The sequence below is a fragment of the Clarias gariepinus genome, chromosome 4 (genome assembly GCF_024256425.1).
Source record: "Clarias gariepinus isolate MV-2021 ecotype Netherlands chromosome 4, CGAR_prim_01v2, whole genome shotgun sequence".
In the NCBI taxonomy this organism is placed as follows: Eukaryota; Metazoa; Chordata; class Actinopteri; order Siluriformes; family Clariidae; genus Clarias; species Clarias gariepinus.
Window position 1 is genome coordinate 29,931,384 of NC_071103.1, and position 22,627 is coordinate 29,954,010.

Below are 22,627 nucleotides of genomic sequence, written 5' to 3' on the forward strand. Positions count from 1 at the left end.
CATAGCAAGCAAAAATCTTTTTTAGAAGTAGTACCTTACACAATGAGATCTGTTTGATTAATTTCACACAAACATACTGCAAGGCTCGGATATGAAATGGTATTATTTTGTCAGCTGTTATATCTTTGATACCATTATGTCCTGGGTAATAGTGCCAAGTTACATAAATAACACAATTATCATCATCAGTCTTCTTTTCACTCTCTAGAAAGTGAATTTCAAAACTGAATTAAATTGCTAATGGTGCTGCTAGCATGCGTGTTGGCCAGGCACTCAGTTTCATGCAGTCAGGCCATGTGAGATACAGTAAATTTGACTGATTTTTTACCTAGTGCATCCAGTTCAAGCCTCATCATATACGAGGTGCAGCTTGGCAGCAACAGCCATTTAAGTTTTATTGGATTTCTGGCCCCAGGAGTGTCGTAGCCCAAGGTAATGCTCAGGACAGAATGGACGAACTTTCTACTCCAGGTGTCCTATTGTTTGTTTATTCCATCCCTCCTTTTTATTGCTTTATTAATTAAAGCATCAAATCATAGACCTTTATCAATTTCTGGCTTCTATTGTGGCAGATGCCTGTGAGGTGAAAGCCTTCACACACCTGAGCTGGCATCTGCGCTGGAGACAGATGACTGACTGTGGAACTATAAAGAGCAACAGTGCATGTTGGTCTGCTAGTCTGAACAGCACAGTGTTTAAAGCTGAGTTATTGCAGGGTCATGTCTATATTGAAAATAAAGTAGTCTAGAGTCATTTGTCAGTGGAACAGAGTCAGGTGACATTTTAGTCCATGGCTTTACAAGCCATGTAGAGATCACACTTATCAGAGGAAAGCAGTATATTCCTCATGCAAGTGGTTTGTTTTAGTATTTTCACACACCGCATGCTGTAAATTCAATTGGACTTTCTGGTGAGATTTGTTTAGGCAGGTTGGAAGGTAGCGAATCACGCTCAGTTGTAGACCGAAATAACCGAGGCAGTCTGAGTGAGGTGGTCTGGGTCATCCGTTAAGTGAACCCTGGTGTGATTCAATTCAGTGAGAACGTGATTCGGCCTTCATTCAACCAAACTGCAGGAAGTGGACCTCAAATGCTGTGTGTTTTCAGTTGAAAGCTTTTTTTTAGATGAGCTATTACATTGATCAGAGCCAGAGGACCAAACTTTCTTTATATCTGGACCAAAAAACACAAACAGGAACAAAGTGCTTTAAAAATGACTAATATTTCAAACTAGTTATTTATATAATTCCTTATTCATATTTATTTATTTTTTTTCTGTGACTCATATGCTTGGTTAAATTTGGTGATTACTACACACTCGATAAAGGTTTATTTGCTTTTTTCCTTGCCACATTTCCAGTGAAAATGATTACAAGTACAGTACATTTACAGCTGTGTATTTCTCAGTATTTCTTTTTTTGTTTTATTCCAGAAATTGATAATTTAAACAATCTAATGTTGAAACAAAGAGAAAGTGCAAATGACGTCATCACAGATCGGGCAGGGTCATGCCAGGAAAGATACTTCTGTATCAAGTGTAAATTTTGACCTCCTGAGACATAAACACTGTATAACATGTCTGTGATTTTGCAGTTGACCTAAAGGCTAGTGATAGCAATCACCAGAAACCACCTGATACGATATTATCACAATACTTTGGTACCTTGATTTGTATTGGGTTTCGTAAGTATCATAACTTTTTTAAATCATTTGTCTTTATACATTATTATAAATTGTATCATTTTTTAAATACATTTTGTGAATATCCCAATTCTGTTGAACAGTAATTAAAGATTTAGTTATTTAGTTTACTGTAGAAAATAATTCACGCTTATTAAACATGATGCAGAGCTGCAAGTGCACCATCTGTATGATTATATATTTAACATTAAATTAACATTTTAATAAAAAAAAACAAAAAAGTGCAACGATACATGATTCCGCCCGTCTCTAATAAATGATCTTCTTGTACCGGAGCACAAAGACAAAACAATGTTCATTTACAGTCTTTATGAGCTATTTCTGTAATGTGTTTAGTGTTTTGAATAGGAGCAAAGTTATTGAGATCATTAATATTCCAAGGTTAATATTACATAATTCTTGCATAAGTGAACAAATACATATGCAGACTGATCCGAGCTCAGGTTTAGTTTTCTTTGGTCTATTTGATTTGGGAGTTTGAATATGGAAAGAGCAACAACCTGCACCAATTATTTCTAATCACTTTCATGAGTGAGATTGTTTTAACATTAATGAGTGCAGCCAGTAAAGAGCGGCTTTCATCAGAAGGCAGTAACGAGATGTTGTCTGAGACGAGCCCGCCGCCACAGCTGGCCTTCACACCACCACCATCACCACAGCACAATTACCAGCAATAATTCCATGTTTATAGCTTAATAAGACAATGATAGATCATAGACACACAGTTGAAAGTGAGTCCTTGGAGAAAAAGAACGGGCTTAGTTGTCAAACAAGAAACTACTTTGAGCGGTTCAACAAAAAACATCTAATTATCATCGGGTTAAATTTTTTTCATTGGGACGATGAAAGTAATAGCACGTCTGTATCTCTGTCACGCCTTTGCTTTCTTTTACCTGGATGTGTGTTTGTGTGAGAGTGGGCGTATGTGTACATGAGTTCAGACCTAATGGATCGCATATTCAGCTGAGAGTGATCCACTTAGTGTTCGGAAAGGCAAGAGGGAACTTGAGGATTTAAAGGACAGTTTAAAAGCAGATGGAAATGAAGTCAGTGCAGAATGCTGAGAAAGGAGATCCTGAAGGTGACCACACAAGCAGACAGCGTCAGACTCATGATCCTTTCGGGTTCTTGCCCATGCTCACGTGCAGACAGAGGTGAACCCAGGGGTGACTGGGATGCTTTTACAGGATTAAGACTAAATGGAAGTGTCTGTCTATTGATTTTTAAGGCAGGGTCTGTTTGAAGGGGAGGGTCTGTCTGATCTGGAGCCAGAAGCCAGAAATGAGTCCAAAATGCATGATGATGGAAGATGGATTGATCAGGAACAGTCATGTGCTGGATATTCTTACAAGCATGCTAGAGAAACATGAATGATGTACTTTCTGATCTTATGACATGCTCAGGTGCATGCACTCAGCACGAATAGAAATACATTCTGGTTCTATTGCTAAAAATACGGATAAACCAGGAAAAGTTTTTTTTTCTTTACTTCCCCTATTTACTAAATAACAATATTCCTAAAAAGAGCAGGTTTGGCTGGACCCTTCTCTGCCTTGCCTTTAGGCATACCGAGGCTAGGTTATGAAGGCATTCTTTGTCATGGCCTGGGCCTGCTTCCTTTTTAAGCCTCTTTCCTTTCAGCACCAGTTAGCCTGTTTACATTGTAAATAGGGGGAATCCACTAGGGAGGCAGCTGAAGACATGCTACATTTTATACCTTCAGGGCACTAGAAGGATGAAGACACTTTTCACTTGTGAATTCTCTCTTTTTTTCCCATGCACACACTGCATTACCTCCAGACTAGAGGAAGCTTGTCACCTCTAAGAAAGCAGATGGTACTTCTTGTATTTGGCAGTAGAAGTTTGACACTTCCTTCTCTCTCTCTCTCTCTCTCTCTCTCTCTCTCTCTCTCTGTGTATGGGTGCGTGCAAACCTACAATTGGCTGCATGGACAAAATGATGCATATCACAGAAAAACTGCACTGTATATACAAATTAAAGGAATTAACGGTAATGATTATAATGAGATATTCACGCAAGGGGGATAAAATGCCTAGTTTTTTTTTTTTTTTTTTTCAAAGAAACCAAGACATTTAAACAATAAGGCTGAAATCATGTCATGCAAGCTGTTAGCTATTACGTTTCCATGTGATTTCAAAGCAAAAAAAAGCCTTGCTTGCTGTTTCAGCCTGTGTAGTGATTTTTCGAGATTGTCATTCTACCACGATTTTTTGAGAAAGTAAACATTTCCTTTCATGTATTAATTTTTCTTTTACTCAGCTTGCAGTCTAGGCAGTAATGGGCAGTGCGTGTGATGTTCTTTCTCATGTAAAGCTGCTCCTTGATTAGAAACTTTCCCCCCCATTTTCAGTCACACTAAACATTTTGACAAAGTGCTGAAAGAGCAGGTTGTGTGTAGGCAACGGAAAATGTACAGCTGCCCAAACTTTCCTAATTAACATTTGAAGCTGACAGCAAAACGGATGTAAAATGAAATGAAAATGAAGCTGTGGAGATTGCTTGCTGCACATTAGAAGACAAAATCTCCTTCCTTTCATCCATCATCATTTAGGTCCAGTGTCAAAATCACATTAGGTTTATATAATTAACACAAAGGCAAAAAGTTAGCCAGAGGTAACAGCAACTATTATTATTATTATTATAATTATTATTATTACTTTTTATTATTTTTATTATTATTATTATTATTTATTATTATTATTATTTTTAGTTGACATTATATTACAGCAGTAGTGTGCGTGCAAGCCCTGCTCTTTCCTAGTCTTAATGTTCTCCCATAGTTTTAAATCTGTGGCTCCTGTTTAATGACATGAAAAGCAAAGTCTGTACTCAGTGGAGAGGAGCAGCTGTTATTGATGTTGTAATGAAATGTTTTGAAGTATGCTCGAGAGCAAACCATTATGTCCGTCCATCAATAGTTCATAAGGATGAATATAATGTAGGTTGTACTTTAAAAAAGTTTGGAGGCCATGATAATCTTTGGGTGCACAGTGACCGGGCTGCATCATCTCTGACATGATGAAGAACTGATTATTCTGGAGTCCAGTAAGGTTTAAGTGTGATGAAGAAATGCTTTATATTAAAATTCAATTATTATTATTAATGTTTACATTAATAATCCTGGTAGTGTGATAGAGTGAAGTGGGACAATAAGCCTCTCATGTAGCACACTTACAGTTTGTCTTTGCCTCATTAGGGCGTTCTATTGAATCATGTTTCCTGCAGTCTTACTGGGCCAGATGCAGGAAACAGCGAGAGACAATATCTCTGACGGCCTGCGCATATTCACCCTATCCACCACACTTCCTTCCATCAACAAAAGGCTTATTTTAAAAGCAGTCAGTCAACAGTTGTATTGTGTGGGTAAGTGGGGTTCCACAATGTGCGGTTGAGACTTTTATATCCAGCATGGCACACCGTCTGCCTGCTGCACAGTGGTAATGCATCTGGGGGATGTCCAGCAGCATGGATATGAATACTCATTATGACAAAGAAGATAAACGAAAGCAAACAAGAACGTTCTATAAGCATGCATAGGATATGGGGCAATATTTGTGTATCAGGTGGATTTATCAGGTGAAGCCAACCCTATTTTTATCTATGAACTCATAATCATATATTTAATAGCATTTCTTCTGTATTAGTCGCTCAGTTGGTTTAGTCATTAATAGTAGTTAATATAACAAAGTAAAATGCCTGGAGTTTACTGTAAGGCCAATGCAACACTTTTTATATTCATTTGGACACATCAGAGCTCGTAAAGATGAAAACTTAAATGAAACAAATCTCAGTTATTTTTTTTAGGAAAAAACTAAACAAAACATAATATATGTAATATACCCTCGTACTGTTCATAAGGCCACAGCTGAAAAATAGGATTAGTTTGGGCAAACGCATGCATTGCTTACATAGTTAGATTAAATCATAGTAGGAAAGGTGTCCGAGTAATCATTAGTAATTGGATGTGGCACTTTATTAAATAGGATCCAGGGCTTGTATGAGGCACCACACAGTCTACTTGGGTGTGGAATGCCATCCCCCCGAGTTCCATCAGTGACCCTCCATAAAGAGCGTTTAGATTCACTGCTACCCAGATGCCCACAGCTGCAGCAGTTGGTGTCCAAGGGTCGACAGTACCAGCCAGCACTGCAATAGAAAAGATACTGGTTGATGAGTGAAGCCATGCATATCTGACCTGTAAATCAGTGAGAATGTGATTGTTGGCTAAAATCATCATCAGAGAGTTTGAATTTCATGCAAGGTGAGAAATAAAATACTCGAATAATTTGGCGTAAACGGATCGTTTTACCTAAAAGAATGCTACTTGAGGTCAGACGTGCATGCTGGAAATCAATCTGCTGATCCATGTAGTTTCTCGTGGAACCTGAGCAGCATTAGCATGTTATTTGCTTCCCATTAAACTAAGGGCAGAGATCAGTAAAGGTCAGCTGAGAACTGTCCAGGCTTTTCTGTATGCCAAGCACTCTGCCTAATAGGACTGAGAAGCTCCTGTGTATGTTTACACATGAAGCTAGTATTGAAATGAGTTATAAACTCAATTACCACACCCCGCTTCAGGCAAACACCCCTCCCTCGGAAGCCCCGATGGATCCGAATGGTCCCATCCTGCGCATGGAAATGATTTGTCACCTCGGCTTTATGCAAAATCCCATTTCCAATAAGCCCTGCTCCAATTTACACAGTGCTTTACACGAGAAGGTTAATCAATAAAGCAGGTGCAGCAATGTCCTGTTACATGTGCGCAGGGACCTCTTTGCAACCATTAATCCCACATGAAAAAATGGGGAAAACACCCATCTAATTACAAACAAATATGCTCATCAGCATTCCCTTGAGCCACCGAGGCAAATGAGCTCCGCGAGTGTGTGCGTTCTGGTTCATGTTCATGAACCTGCATGACTTCTCCAGCACGTGTCGTGTGTATCTTTTTTAAAGGCAATTTCCAATTTGGGAATGGCAAAATGCTATTGATTCCATGTATTTTTGCAGTGACAGTAGGTTATGGAATAAAGCGGCATGTGAGATAGAGGTTAGTCCTGGTTGTGCTATCTGGCGTATTCGGCTTTGCCTCTATTTTTATATAATTACAGAGGTTTAAAATGGCAGATGAAGAACTATTCATGTTAATCAGTTGAATGGAAAGCGAAATAGATTTTTTATGAATGTAGTTTAATTAGATTTCAGTCCTTCTCAGTGCCTGTTATTCATCGTGAATACATGCAGCTGTGTTCTTCTGCTCTATGCTAAGGACGGACCTTCGTAGCAAAGGGTTGTTTCGACCCTCAGCACTTGCACTGAGCAGTATCACTTCAACCGCCATCTGTCCTTGTCCCACTCTCCATTTAATAGAAATCATCTTGTTATCTGAAATAATTAGAAATGCACATATCAGACAGAGAAATACTTGAAAACTTCAGGCTCATTTCTGATTATACAAGAACATGTATAACATAATCCATCAGCCACATAAAGAAGGCAGCACGGTGGTGTCGTGGTTAGCATTGCCGCCTTGCACCTCCAGGGTCCAGGTTCGATTCCCCGCCAGGCTCGATTTCTGTCTCTGTGTGCATGGAGTTTGCATGTTCTCCCCGTGATTGGTGGGTTTCCTCTGGGTACTCCAGTGTCCTCCCACAGTCCAAAGATATGCAGGTTGGGCTAATTGGCGTTCCCAAATTGCCTGTAGTGTGTGAATGGGTGAGTATGTATGTGTGCATCCTGTGATGGATTGGCACCCAGCTGTGTGCCCTAAGCCTTCTGGGTTAGGCTTCAGGTCTCTGCGACCCTAAATACAGGATAAAGCGGTACAGAAGATGAGTGAGAGCCACATAAAGACCCTTATGTTTGTTCTGGTGTTAGTTTCTTCTTTATAATACACCATAACGTTTGTGGACATCAGTCCATTACAACTATTTGTGCTTTCCGAACATCTTAGTCCAGCTTTAGACGCTTTGGGTGAAGAGGCCTTGTGTGCGGTCGGCATTTCAGTTTATCCCAAAGGTGTTCAGTGGAGTTGAGGTCAGGGCTCTTGAGTTCTTCTACGCCAACCTTGGCAAACCATGTCCTCACAGGTTGCGGATGGCGAATTCGGGAAACTGCGGATGTGTTGAGATTTTTGTGCAATGTCTACAGTTTACAGTTTTGCAGACTGAAATGACATGTTGGCATCAAAGGTCAGAGGAGAATGGTGAGACTGACAAGAAGGCCAAAGTAACTCGTTATAAACATTTTAAGAAACATTTAAGAACAAAGCTCTGTTCTCACGTTTAACCTCCGCAATCATGTAACTCGTTCACATATTTAAGTGCACTGGCGAACTTGGCCTTGTAGACAGCGTAGGGTGATGCGTTTTTGCATAATGCTTTTTTTAAACATGCATCAGAACAGTGTCTTCCATTAACTTGAAATTAAAGCCACCATTATGCACTTGTTCCTTTTAGAGCCACATTAGCACTTAACTGAAATCAATTCAGAAAAGAGTTTGCATGTTATGGGGGTGGGGGGAAAGCTGGTCCATTTATTTGGCGCACATCATCTTTAAAAATCTCACGTTTGTGGTCATCACCTGAGTAGAACTGACTGCTACAGCCTTCACTGGAACATTGTTCTTGTATTGCTTCCTTAATAAGGTTAGAACGTATCTGTGCCTGTTTGGTCTAATGTCTAAGTGCCAAATTTAAACAAACTCCTCTAGAAATAATCAAAAGGTCTGAGTTAGCGTCATGGCATGTAATAAATGTAATTACATTTGATTATTACAACCATTCTCCTTTTCTATCCTGGAAATTTTTCATGCTAAAAGATAAATAATTTTTTTTTAAAGTAATATTTTCATTGCAAAAAATTTTTAAACAGACAGTGTCTTAAAGCTCTAAATTGCTGATGACTACTGGTATTTTTTTAGTACATAAGTCCTAAATGTAAAAATATACAGTATATTTTCCCCCATTTTTCTGTAAAAGACAAATTTCCATCCTGTTACTGCTCATTAATGGAAATAACACCTTTAATATATTTTTTTCCCCATCAGCAAAGTATAAACCAATTAGCCTTTGATTTGTACAGTTTCAAAGTGTGCTTTATGGAAATGCACAAACAGCTCTTCACTTGCTTTTAAAAGCCATTTGCTCTTAAAATACTTTGGAAATTGCATGCCACCGCTGAAATTACCCGACCCATTTTGTGGTGGAAAGCATGAGGGGGCGAGGCCTGTGAAAGCTGAACTAATGTTTGGGTTCTTGCCGTTCAGGGCAGGGAGAGCCAGACTCACCTAATGATGTTTTCACTGTAATGATGCAAGTAGAGGCCAAGGTCATTCAACTCGTTGCCTTCCCATTCACTGGGTTTCATCTCTATTGTAAACCTCACTGTGAGTGTTTGAAATGGACATGTCCCGAAGGGAACACGAAAACAGTCTGATGGCAATCACCAGCAGAAAATGATCTGCATCTTTCTAAATTTAACAGCAAGGGAAATGATACACAGAGGCCATCGCTATCATACACAGGAAACTCCCTTCCTGTGAATAAGACACCTGGGATCAGAGCTAAATGAGCAGTTCAGTCTTTGCAGTCTTTCGTCCTCCTTCTCAGAGCTCCTCTCCTGTTCTTCTTGACGGTTTAAATAACACTCATGGCTGTATACATGCCACAAAGAAAACACATAAGATATCTTCTTTAGGAAGAGACAATGGACTCCTTGACATCTCCGCACTTTCTAGGAGCTGATCTGAGATCACCATGGTTGTAGATAGCGCTTTGCAGAGGCTGTTAATGTGCAGATGTGGAGTAATGAGGGTGTTCACTCAGCTTTCCCCTGTCAGAAGATGCTTAGGCAGTGCCATTCTGCCAGTGCCCGTCTGGCTCACTGTCAGCGCACGCCAGCAGCCTCTAATTTCTCTATTTGATGAACAGATAGCGTTTCCCTGTTATTAGCCCTCTGTCTCCAGCCTCTGTTGTTATGCCATTTTTTTTCCTCTCTGCAAACTTTTAGACTGGCCAGCCATAATGTATGCATAAAACCTCTTCTCACCTGCTGTTAACAATGCCGTGAACAGAAGTGGCCGTGCGACGAGACGATCAGGTCCTGCAACTTATTGCACACAAATCACCACCAGATTGCTTCTGTTATTCTGACGGTATGGGGAAAAATGGTTTTGTTAGTCTAATGAGGTATAAAAATGGCAGGTGTGTAATATGCAGATGATGCCAACTCCATTATTCGCAACACAGCCATAATTGCATTTTTTTTCGAGGGCCTGGCTTTTCTTCATGCCTCCTGAATGCACAGGCCATCAGAGGCCTCAGGAAAGCAACAAAAAAGACTTCTGCTCCAGACGGCGATACCTGATAGCACCACTAAAGCAGTTGTAGTACATTAGCTGAGCTATAAAACAATAAGGTACCAGGAACATGAGCACATCTGCTACTGTAATTGAATTTATAGCACCAAATTTTTATAGCCCGCCATGTCCAGCAAGTTGTAATTCTCACAGCTCAATACATTACGCTATCACTATTAGTTTAGGTGAGGAATGTAAGATTATACACGTTGGTTTTATAGCAGCCAAAGCTTCCATGGCATTTTGAAATGAGACATTACGTGAAGGAGGGAAATGAAGAATGCTGGAGCCGAGGCGGTTGAAGAATACACCCAAGACCTTTAATGTATTTAGATTTATTCTTAAACTTTTGAGTTAATCAAACATCCCACCTCAGCATATACTGTATAATATAAGGGAAGTCATTAAACTTTATCTCGGGTCAAAGCTTTTTCCTGAAATCGTCTCAGGCAGTCAGGTAATTGTGGTTGAAATCCTAGTGAACTAAACTCCAATTCACTTCAGTTTGCTTATCAGGATCATTTTCTTGATAATGTATGCTCTGTCACAAGGTGCTCATTAATACGCACCGCAAAACTTTTCATGATATTGCTACGGAAATATGAAATGTATCACCAGGCAAATGATATCAGAATGAATGTGTATTTTGAGTCTATTACCAGTCACCGCAGGTCCTCCCGGTTTCACGGCAGTAACGTGTAGTCAATCACCACTTTGGTTTGGACTCCTGCTTAAACTTCGCACTGCAGCTGAATATGAATTGAAAGGAGAGAGAGATGACTGCTGTGCTTGTTTTAGATCTTGTTGATCAGCTGACATTGTTGGGTATGCACAAGAACAAGGAAATCAGGTTTATTTCCATCACAGTGGGAGCACAGGCTATAGAGTTTGTGTGAGCCTTATACATAACGTAGAAACATTTCAATCTGAGCTTGAGAAGTAAAAAAACAACAAATTTTCTTTTCATCAGTAATTGCATTGCAAAGTCATTTAAGAATAGTAACTATCTCTTTATGGCAAATAGTGCAGTCAGTTATTTTTATATAAGGATATTTAAAGGATAGATTTTAAAGCATTATTTTGCACAGCTTAGTGAACTCTTCTTACTCTTTAGGGAGATTTAAATGGGGGCATGTCTTTTATGACATAAAATGCCAACCCAACTCGAGGGTTTTATTCCCGAATTCTTTGTCAAATCAACATGGCTGCACACAGGATATGACATAAACCCTGAAAAACATTTTTTACTATTAAATGAATTACACTGTATAGATGTGTATTAGCTTTAGATTACACAAAATAGAAGCATATTTATTTTATAATCTTAAAGAAAAAAAAAATCATCACTCATTCAGGTTGGCTAGAACATGGTTTGTGTTTTCTCGACAACATGCTAGACAGCTAACCTGGATAAGCGAAGAACTGTCTGTCAAACATGTCAAGGTGAAAAAGATCTATATTTCTCACTTGTGAATTATGACATACAGTGGAATTATATTTTAAATACAGTTGTTTATCTGACTTTTTAAATATGTAAAAAAAAATCCATATTGCTATCCTTATGATTTTTTGTATAGCATAAAAGTGTGATTTTTTTACAAATCAAAAAATAGTGTTTTGAATGTTAAAGTAAGCTACTTTTTATTAAGCAGCACAAAGCACTGTCACCTGACAATAATGGCAAGAATTAAACGGTATGGATAACATCTTGCCATAGTATCTAGCCCTGATACCATACACAAATGCTCAATTCCAGTTCCTCAAAAAAGTTTCAGTTTTCTTTAGCCATCACTTTAAAAGTTTACAGTAGATGTGGTTATTACTTGGTGGCCAAACAGCTTTCAAAATCCTCATAATCAAGTTTAGTCTCTCTCTTTCAGCCCCAGAAACATAATGGGCACAAGCTGATGTGATAACATCACAGACATGTTAGAGTAGAAAGAGATGCCGGATTAAATGCCTTCGCTTATTCTCCCTTAAGCTCGTTCCTCCCTTTCTCTCGGGGGTCAATAATTAAAGCGCAGTTAAATGAGTTCCATGCAATAAGGTTTTAATAGAAGGTTTTAATGAATGATCTCAACGGGAGGTTCAATCTCGATTGAGGGGTCAGTTCCTGCCTAGGCTTCGTTTCTCTCATTTTTATCACAACCCTCTTGGCTTTCTTAAGATGCTGCCGCATTAGTGTGGTTATGAATGATCAGATCACTACCCCTTGCAATTCAAAGAGGCTAAAAGAGATCAACGATATGATTGTCTCGGAAATGAATCATCCAGGGAGAAACTTAACACCCCAACCTTCAATTTCAGCTAGATACCGGAAAGCACAAATGGACAAGACCGAGCATGTGGCGATGCCTCAGTCATTGTTTTGCAGCAGCTATCACATTGGAGCCCTTGAGTTGATGTAAAGGTGTCTGTTTGCAGTTTCCCCCTTTGTAATTACACGTGTATTGCGTACGGGTCCAGACATGCTCAGTCCATGTAGAGACCTTCAAAGAGGAAACTGGTGGCAAAATCTCCCACTGATTAAAGGCTATTTCAGAATGGGCTTTAAACCAGACAGATGATGTTTGGCACAAGCTTGTCCATCGTTAGAGTTTTTGTGCTATGTAACTGGCAGCGTATCCTTCAGCTGTATTTTGCATAATTGTACTGATTATTACCATCAGTGTTTTCTTTTCTATCTCAGTTTTAAAATGCTTTAATAATTACACATACTGTATGCTGCCAATTTATTGTGAATTTAATGGATGTAAATCCAATAGGAATTACACTGCAATCACACTAGCACGCGACCGGTCTACAGATGGCGATGGTACTGTATAGCGATGATGCAGTAAAAAGATACAGCAGCTTCTAAAGATTTCTTTCAGTCCTTTCCAAAATGCAGGTTTTCCATTGTTTCCAGCATCCTTTATTCTCACAACATTAGTTTCTAACTCAATTCAACCCAATTCATTCATTCAACTTGTACATCGCTTATCCTGTATACAGGGCTCACGGGGGGCCTGGAACCTATCCCAGTAGACTGAAGGCACGAGGCGGGGGACACCCTGCACACTGTGCCAATCCATTGCAGAGCACACAAACACACAACGGGTAATTTGGGAATGGTTAACTTGATTGAGACAATCGGCATGTCTTTGGACTGTGAGGAAACTGGGGTATCTGGAGGAAATCCACCAAGAACGGGGGGAGAACATGCAAACAGATCCAAGGTGAGAATCGAACCTTTGACTCTGAATATGCAAGGCCACAGTGCTTACCACTAAGCCATGCTGCCCAATTTAACCTCATTTAGTGTTTAAAAATGAACAAAAGCACATGTTTTTAAACACATATTACAGTCATGGCTTTACGATTTACAGTAAATTATATTATTATTCAATATTATTTTCAAATATTAATTTATACATTAGACCCTTTAAATGAAAGGAACCAGGAATCATGTGATAAAGATGTCTAATGGAGCAATGTAAATGTATTTTTTCAGATTTATACTCTGGCCAGTTTGTCCCTAATGAGCAAGCCACAGGCGACAGTGGCAAGGAAAAAAAACTCCCTGACATGAGAAGAAACCTTGAGAGGAACCAGACTTAAAAGAAAACCCATCCTCATTTAAGTGGTATATAAATAAAGCCCTTCGATAGCTGTTATATCATCAAAGAAACAATTGTATACAGAAAATTGTGTTTAAGTTGAACATTAAGTCCACTATATTGAGGGTACCAATTGTACATTGATGGAAACATGGGTACAAAACTGGTGCTAATTATTAAAAAAAAAAAAAGTTAAAAAAAAAAGTCAATGATGCCTACCTGATTAAGGTTCACAGACAAGTTTGAATCTTCATGGTCTGCCAGAACAGTGCCATTAATCCTCGAATGCTCAGCTTACTTGTAAATTGCTTTTGGTTCATTTTTTGGTTTAGCACCATGACTCATGATTGACTGGACAAAACCCTTTTTTTGCAATAAAAGCATTTTGAAGTATTAATTAGAGTTTGATTCAGTTGTATTATTTATTTATTTATTTATTTATTCATTTATTTTTCTTTTTTTATATTCAGTTTTTTATATTAAGTTGCTTGTGCACACAATTTTTGTTATAAAAAAAAAACACAATATATATACATATACATATGTAATGGACATTCTGTATCCATTATCCAAAGGTTCGACTTTATTTCCCACTTCAGGGAGTGGCGCTCTGTGATTAGGGATTTATTATCCTGAAATAGACAGGAGTGTCTCTGTAATAACCCTTGACCCACAGAGTGGGGATTGTCAAGAGCTGGCATGGAACCTCTCAGGCGCAATTTGCCCCTCACTGCTCTTAAGAAAGCATTGTGGTCTTATTGATTCGGCTTCTCACTAGGCCTCAGCTCAAGGCCATGTTTGAAAGGTAGCCATGAAAAACTAATGGACTAATTCAAACTAACCTGCTTGCTACATCCTCGCTCCACACTTCTCGTTTCCATGGTACGCCCTGCAGGACGGCAACGCAGCTGAAAGGAACGAAGGCCTGAAGCAAAACAACACACCGTTTCTCTTTCCTTCTTTCTTTCTGTCCTTCTTTTTTTCTTTTAAGTGAACTGGATTCTGACTGACATGCAGTGTATACTGTAGGTCTGATTTCCCGAAGTGTTTAGTACAAACAAGTTAGCATTTTCAATAAACACAATATGTATGTTTTTTAAACATATAAGCTTGGGACATCTCTAATGTTCAGAGCTAAACAAGGTCCTAGTGATGAGATTTGGACATGTTTATGCAAATTGAATGTTCTAAAAGATGTTGAGGCATATTTCTTATTTATAAAGTAACACACGAACGATTCAAGTAACATGAGGGCTGTGGTTTTATTGTACAGTTACTGTAGTCTTTCTTGCACAAGGACACACACAGACACACGCACACATACACAGATGTCTTGGATTACTTACTAAGAGGTGATGGCTCCAATATAACGCAGTCTCAGCAGTTCAGTAATGAGTTCATTGTGTGATGACTTGTAGCATATGGACTACAGACGTTGTATTTCACTAACAGTTTATCAGTCTTTATACACACATGCACACACACACACACACACACACACACACACTTAGAGGGAAACATATGATACACGTTCAAATTTGGCTTATTCCATCTTGAAATAAGTTACAAAAAAACAGGATCTTAGCTAAACCGTTGTGACTGAAAGTGAACATGAACAAATGACCATCAACTTTATCGTTTGGAGCATTTTTTATGAATGTGATCATATGAATAAACAGAAACTTAAAAGATGGAAATAAATGCATATAGTGCACTTTCGGCTACTTTCTGTTAACTGAAGCCTTTATATTCCATATGGAGTCAGATTCTAGAAAGGGATTAGAATGAACATGAGTGAGTTGAATGCTGACAGATACATGTCAGACGCTCAGCATATAGTCACTAGAGGACCGCCTGTGTTTCTCATCTATTTATATAGGGATTTAAAGTGTTTTAGCTCTAAATGTGATAAATGTACAGTATATATGGCGTGTGTGTTATGTGCTCTGGTGTAACCCTTTGCCCAAAGGCTCTGCTTTGAATATGCTTGTTGTTTTCTGTGCACTTCAGTACGATTATGGTTGCAGGCTACGGAGACTGTGTACCTTTTCAAGCAGTTAAGAAACCTTGTTAAAGAGAATTGTTGTTTTAGGGAACCACAGGGCCATTGAGGACCACAGTAGAGAATGTGTGGAATGTTTTTTTTTTTTGTTTTTGTTCGCATTAAATGTAGATTCCTCACTCCTGTAACTACAGTACTATGCAAAGGTCTTGAGCCACCCATACTTTATATATTTAGGGCTTCCAAAGAGCCAGGCGTCTTTGTGTTTTTGAAATGTAGTCTTGAGGAATTATTCTACAGGCTTCCTGAAAGGCTCTCATTTTTTTGCCCAGTCTCTGTACCTGACCAGAGGAATGTGTTTTGTTTGTTAAGCCACACAGTGACCTATGAATCATTCAAGTATTAAAAAAACATCTAACCTAAGGCATGAACCAGTGTGTGTGCAACAGGTGTAGAGTAAATTTTATCCTTAGGCAATGTCACAGTACAACATTTCTCTACATGATTTTTTTATGAAATCTTCCTAATTAAGTAAGGAGAAAAAAAGTGCACTGGTTATTAGTTTTTTTTTTTTTTTTTAAATATGCATAAAATACAAGATGAATAAAAATATGTGTCTGCAAATGCTTCTATAAAAACAAGTGCATGGCAGCTTGATGGCTTAATGTAAAGTGGCATTGAGTTTTACAGTTTTAACACAGAGTAACTAAATATGAATGATAATATAAAAGGTTAAGCTACATTCCTATGTAAAGAGACACAGACCAAAGCCACTCCTGCCTAATCTGGTCACTTGACATACCATAACAAACATGCCAAGCTCATTTCATGCACTTTAAATGTGTGAAAATGACTTCTGATGAGTCTGTCCATCTCTCTCTCTCTCTCTCTTTCTCTCTCTCTCTCTGAGTCAACATACAGAGTCAGCAGCCTGGGTTCCAGGATTAAAAAAAAAACCTTTTCTAAATGTTATGCAGAGGTTATTCATTAACCATTCTAAAGACACACTTCCTCTGTGTGTTTTGAACCCTTCCTTCTGTCACTGTGTTAGCCGAGCAAACTGTTCACACATTCAAGCTTTTTAGAGCATATGGTTTAGATCACTGGCTGGCACATTTCAGTTTGCTCACTGGTCATATCTTGAATTTCTCATTGCGCTTGAGTGAATTTGGAAGAAAAAAACTCTCTAGAATTGACTTTGCTCTGTGATGGCATCGTTTGATGGCCATTTGACACAGAACCTAAAGATTTTATATACTATGCATAGTGTGTGCTTTTTTTAAAAATGTTTGCTGGGACAGAGGAAACTGTGTGTGTTCCTGGTGACCCTGGTGTGTCCGCACTGTGGGGAAGAGAACAATGTATTCAGTGAGTGTTGTCTTTCCGGTATAAACAGCTGCACAGATTACTGCGTGTGCTAACAACATTGATCAATGTTTTTCATTGTATACGTGTCATGCAGTGATTTTTCAGAACAATATATTATCTGTATAGAGTCAGGATCATACTGTATGTTTTTGGAGAGTAACACAAGCTTAGTGTTTTTATAATTAATCACTGTGACATACAGGTATTTGTTTCTGTTATTTTGTCTATTAAATGTTACATACATCATTATACAGTAAATGTACTCACGTGTGGTCTTTCCTCTGTGCAGCCCCAGCCTTCATGATGGTCAACACTTCTGGAAGGTTTCCTGGACAGCGAGCTCAACTGGTAGTCCCTCAGCTGAAGGAGAATGATACACACTGCCTTATATTCCAGTATTATGGAGCCAGTGGTGAAGGCACGAGTCCTGGCCAGCTCTACATCTACGTCAAAGAGAACAACAGTCCAGTGGGCTTCCCTGTGTGGAACTCATCAGGACCTGCATTTCAAACATGGAAGCAGGTTGAACTGGCAGTCAGCACCTTCTGGCCCAACTTTTACCAGGTGAGAATGTTTCTAGTTCTAGTATATCTTGTTTTTATACTTTTGGTTATCTGTATAGTCCAACAAATATCGTTAACATTATACTCATAGGTCTATGACAGATGCACTGTATAAGCCCTATATGTGACCTGACATACTGCAGACACACATCATTGCTAATGTTTATTTCAAAAGTTATTAGCTATTTTAAAGACGGCAAGGCTGATTTCTTTTTAAAACTAACAACGGCTATGGTTCCTACAACACCTTCTGTGAGACTTATTCTAAGAAGAAATGCCATTAAGTAGCTTGGTAGTAACCATGTGCTTCTTCTTTATCAGTCACGCGGTAATGGTAACGGTTAAATATTTCAAACATCAAAATGAAACTCTAATTTAATGTCAGCGAAACTATACTTAATGCCGTCACTAGAGTGTCATGATATCCATTTCAGGTCAGGTTCATTTTTGTTAACGTTTAACAATAGATGTTGTCAAAAAACAGATTCACAGGTAAGATAAAGAGACTTTAGCGTCACTGTTGTAGTATAATTAAATTTATTTGGACATCCCTTCTAACTCCATGGTCTCTCCCGGTTTTTATTTCTTTGCACATTATGAAACAATGCTGAAGGCGTCCAAAATATGCAGTAATCTTTTTTAAACAGTTGATATTGAGATGTGTCTGCTACTTATTCTTTGTAAAGCCTTGTAATCTGGGGTGCTGTTTGTTAATTGGTTATTTTTGAGGCTGGTATCTCTAAATGAACTTCTCCTCCTGCAGCATACTGTAGGTACTGTAAGTCTTTATGAGACCCAGTTCCATCATGGGGCTTGATGGGTTTTGCAAATGCATTTGACAATACTGTTCTTGAAAGAACTATTACAGAACAGTTGACCTTTATTTCATAAAACGACAACTGTGTCTTGTTTTTTTGTTTTGTTTGTTTTTGTTACTTAATTACCTAATGCCATATGTGTTATTTCATAGTTTGGTTCTGTAAAATAACACATTATAGTTCTAGAATGTAGAAAATAAACCCAAACTTGTGTCCAAACGTTTGACTGGCACTATACAGATAGAAATTCTTCATTGGCAATGGTGGAAATAAAAACACTTTAAGTGAAAAGGGAACTCCCTTCAAAAGAAACAGGATAGTGGGATTATAGAACATAACAATGTACAGATGGAGAAAAGTAAAGGTACTGTAAACACTCTGGATTTAAGGGAGTTTAAAGGATGTTCCGTGTGAGTATATTGTGAATAAGCGTCATGGCTCAGACATTTTATTATTACCTGCAGTCTATGGTATGCAGATAAGATTCTCTGATTATAACACTTGGGCATAACATGCTTTATGAAAGTGCAGTCCACATCAACAGAAGCTGAGTCACAAGTGCAGAAATCTCCAAGCAGAGGTACATCATCCGGATGAATCAGGCATGGCCCAAACAAATGCACATAACTCTGTTTTGATAGCATTATAGCAACTGTCAAAATAGTGGAGAAAATACACCTAACTCAATGCCATTACATCCTGCTAAAATACATTCTTGCTTTTAGTCAGACTTTAAATTTTTTATTTTATATTCCTTTCTTTAATTCTTAATGGACAATTACCAAAATAAAGGAACACGAGACAATGAGGACACAACAACAGAACAAGCTTCTTTTGGCATTGTACACTGCAGAGAATCTTAATTAATTCAGTTTATATAAAGAGCACATTCGCATTTGACATGTAAGCACATAAGCAGGCCAGGTAGGCTGATTTGACACCTGCCATGCTGGTGTAGCATTGCCTGTTGATCCTCATAGGGAATCCATTTTAATTGCAAGAGAAAGTCCCAATTACTTTTTGCAAAATCGACCCCTGGTGTTCTTGCAGCTGACTCTGGACTGCTCCTCTGAGCTTGGCTGAATAGAGACAGAATAAGAACTAGTCTCTCCAACTCAGTCGTTCAGACCCCAGCATGCACCTTTAATGGCTGAAAAGTCATTCTGTATAGAAGTGGCACTGTAGGAGAGCTTTTTGTGACGGAAAAGATCTTTCATTGACTCAACTGGAGATGAATTTCAGCACAAACGAGGGAAAAGAGGTAGCGAAAGTATCAAGGTTTTAAAGTCACAGAAGGGAAGTGCTACTCAGTGTTTGTGAATGCAGTAAGGACATAACTTAAGGTTAAGGACTGAGCTGAGTGCAGATAACTTACTTTTTTTGGACCTTCATAAATGGATTCCAGGTGTAGTTCAACAGTTTGGACTGACTATTTAACCTATTTTCTTGATATTTAATTGAATAATGTTCAGGGGTTTGGTACTCAAACCTGAGCCTTACAGATGCCAGGTATGGAGTTTACCACTCGATGCAGGGCACCCTTATTAAGAAAGTGGCTGGGTTTGGGAATCTGAATGTGCGGATCAGATGGTCCGCTGTGGCAATCTCATTAGCCGGAGCAGTAGTAGGAACAACAACAATTGAATAATGATCAGATTTTCAGACAGTATGCTTTGCTAGCTTGGGCTGTAAAAGTGGACACTATAAACTAAAAAACACAAAATTCTGCAATACACTACATTTTATGTGCTGTTAAGATTAACTTGTGTGCTCTAAGATACATTAAGTTGTTTTAATGTATTGAAGGTTAATTGTATTGCTTTGTAAATTAGTCCTGATTAACCACAAATTTGGTACTGATGAAAGATTTTTATAGTCGCAACCATACTAGAATGAACAAGAAAAGTTGGATTTAATGTTTCATGGAATGGCCACAGAACGCTTGCTACAAGCTTTACTATTTAGCACTCAACATATGAACCTGTCCAATTTTTTATTTTTATCTGTGTAATCCACAATAATTGTGATTAGGGTTACTCAACCATTCCTAGTAGCCTTTATCAATTTTTAACCTTGTCTCATCATGTATACTCCTTTATCTTGTATAAGTATCTCTTGTATACAGAGACATAGCAGTGCCTGGAGCCTATACCATGATATTTTTATGCCATAAAGCAGGGAGCACCCAGGACAGGTTGCCAGTCCATCGCAGGGCACACACATATATACTGTATACACACACACACACACACACACACTTAAATGCTTATTTACGCACTACAGGCAATTTGAGGATACCATTTCATCCAATCTGCAGAATTGACCCGGAACCTGGAGGTGCAAGGCTACAGCGCTAACCACTAAGCCTTTATCAAATTTCTCCTTTATTTAATTATAGAAAGTTTTATTTCTTTTTTTAGAAAATCTTTTTTGGATTGCATGGCTGAGTGGCTATAACGTTACAATTTAATACTTAACTATTAATGATTAGTTAATAGCTAGCTCAATTAGAAATGTTTTGGTTTGGTTTACGTTTAAAATGTATGCAAAGGGAATACTTCTCTGTCTTCTTTTGATCAGAATCTCTGACACTTTTCTAGCCCTATAGCTAGCCTCTGGTCTGAAGGGCTGCCAACAGGTTTTAACAGTTTAGACAAATACAGTATACAGTACAGGGGTCGCATGCACCACTTCCCAGCAACAGTGAAGCAACACGTACAGTAGACATGCATATGATCTCCAGTATGTATCTCCAGTACTTGGACTAACCCCCCACCCCCCCAAAAAAAAAAAAAAAAAAAAAACCTCAGTTGTGTTGGACTAATGGTACTTAGTTATTAACCTAGTTAACCCAGTGTAAGTATGTATCCAATGTTGTAAACATTAAAGCACTTTTTGTAAGTCGCTCTGGATAAGAGCGTCTGCCAAATGCCTAAATGTAAATGTAAATATGATGTTATATATTATCATACATCCGGATGCAGCACTCCAAAGCAAAAAGGATTTTAACATAATACCAGAGGTCTCCAGAGAAAAAAAACACCACCTGCTGGGTATTTAGAGTGTGTGGCAGGAGATGCTTCACCATCTTCTCAGCTCTCTTTCTCCATGTTGCAGCAAGGTGTTATTGTTGAAGAATGCAGTTGCGACTTCTTAATATTACGACAATTAACAATAGAATCTGCAATCTGTGTTATCGTAGCTAATTAGCAATGGAGAGGTAATTATGGGTTTGCATAATTGCACAGTATCTTAAGTGTTTGTCAAAATGAAACCACCTGGTACCGAGAACTTACTTTGTCTCTTATTTTGTAATTATGGGGTTTGTGTTTTTATCCTTTCTCATCTCCCTGTGCAATTTTCTTCGTCTGTACAATGAGAGAACATCACTAGTGCTAATTACTCCTCCAGTTTGGCCGCTTCTCCAAACTTTTAATAAATAACAGCATGCGGTTGGAATATGGTAATGTCCATGGCCTGGTGCTCTCTGAACTTCACTGACATTTTGTGGTGTTTGGTTCTGAAATATGTTATTGTGCTCCTGTTTATAGCATCTGGATCACAATTACAGGTGTGAGGATAAAACCACTCATGCATGATCAGTTCCAAATGGAAGCAGAGAACTGGTAACTCAGTGGGCAATTATATATATATATATACACACACACACATCTATTAAGATGATTGACAAAAGGAGTTGAAGCCTAATACTTAGCTTTAATGTCATTTTTGAAATGTAGTTATAAAATAATCGATACATTGTGCATTGGTCTAAATTGCCCACTGTAGCATTCAGACCTGTCACAGACTCCTATACTTTTCAGGCAAACTGTCCTGCTATGTAAAATACACCAACTACTGAGGAGAGAATAAATAAGTCTGTATAAGCCTTTGTTTCCCAGTGATTGGTTCTATATATAATACAGATTCTTTGGAAGCCATAATGGTTTCAGTAATTGAGCAATTATAAATTCAGCTAATGAAAACAGTCCAACAATGGAAAACCCATGACACATTGTCCAGATTTGAGAGACCTCTGGGGACTGGAACGTTTTTTACTGTGCAGTGTGGTGACACACATCAACACCACAGATTTAATCTCCCTCTAGCTCACCATGACATTTAACATGCCCAAGACTGGCTTTCCATTTTCTTTTAAATTAGCCCCTCATAAAGCTCTAATTAGCGGCCAGGCC

The 22,627-nt window shown here is 38.4% G+C and overlaps 1 protein-coding gene across 7 annotated transcripts in view; it reads left to right on the plus strand.

Moving 5' to 3' along the window:
- LOC128520094 (receptor-type tyrosine-protein phosphatase mu-like) overlaps positions 1–22,627 on the plus strand; it is a 223,872-nt gene that overhangs the window by 66,043 nt on the left and 135,202 nt on the right. For all 7 annotated transcript variants that reach the window (XM_053494125.1, XM_053494128.1, XM_053494126.1 and 4 more), the window contains exon 3: positions 17,340–17,614. In XM_053494125.1, the coding sequence (XP_053350100.1) occupies positions 17,340–17,614 (275 nt within the window). The remainder of the gene's footprint in view (positions 1–17,339; positions 17,615–22,627) is intronic.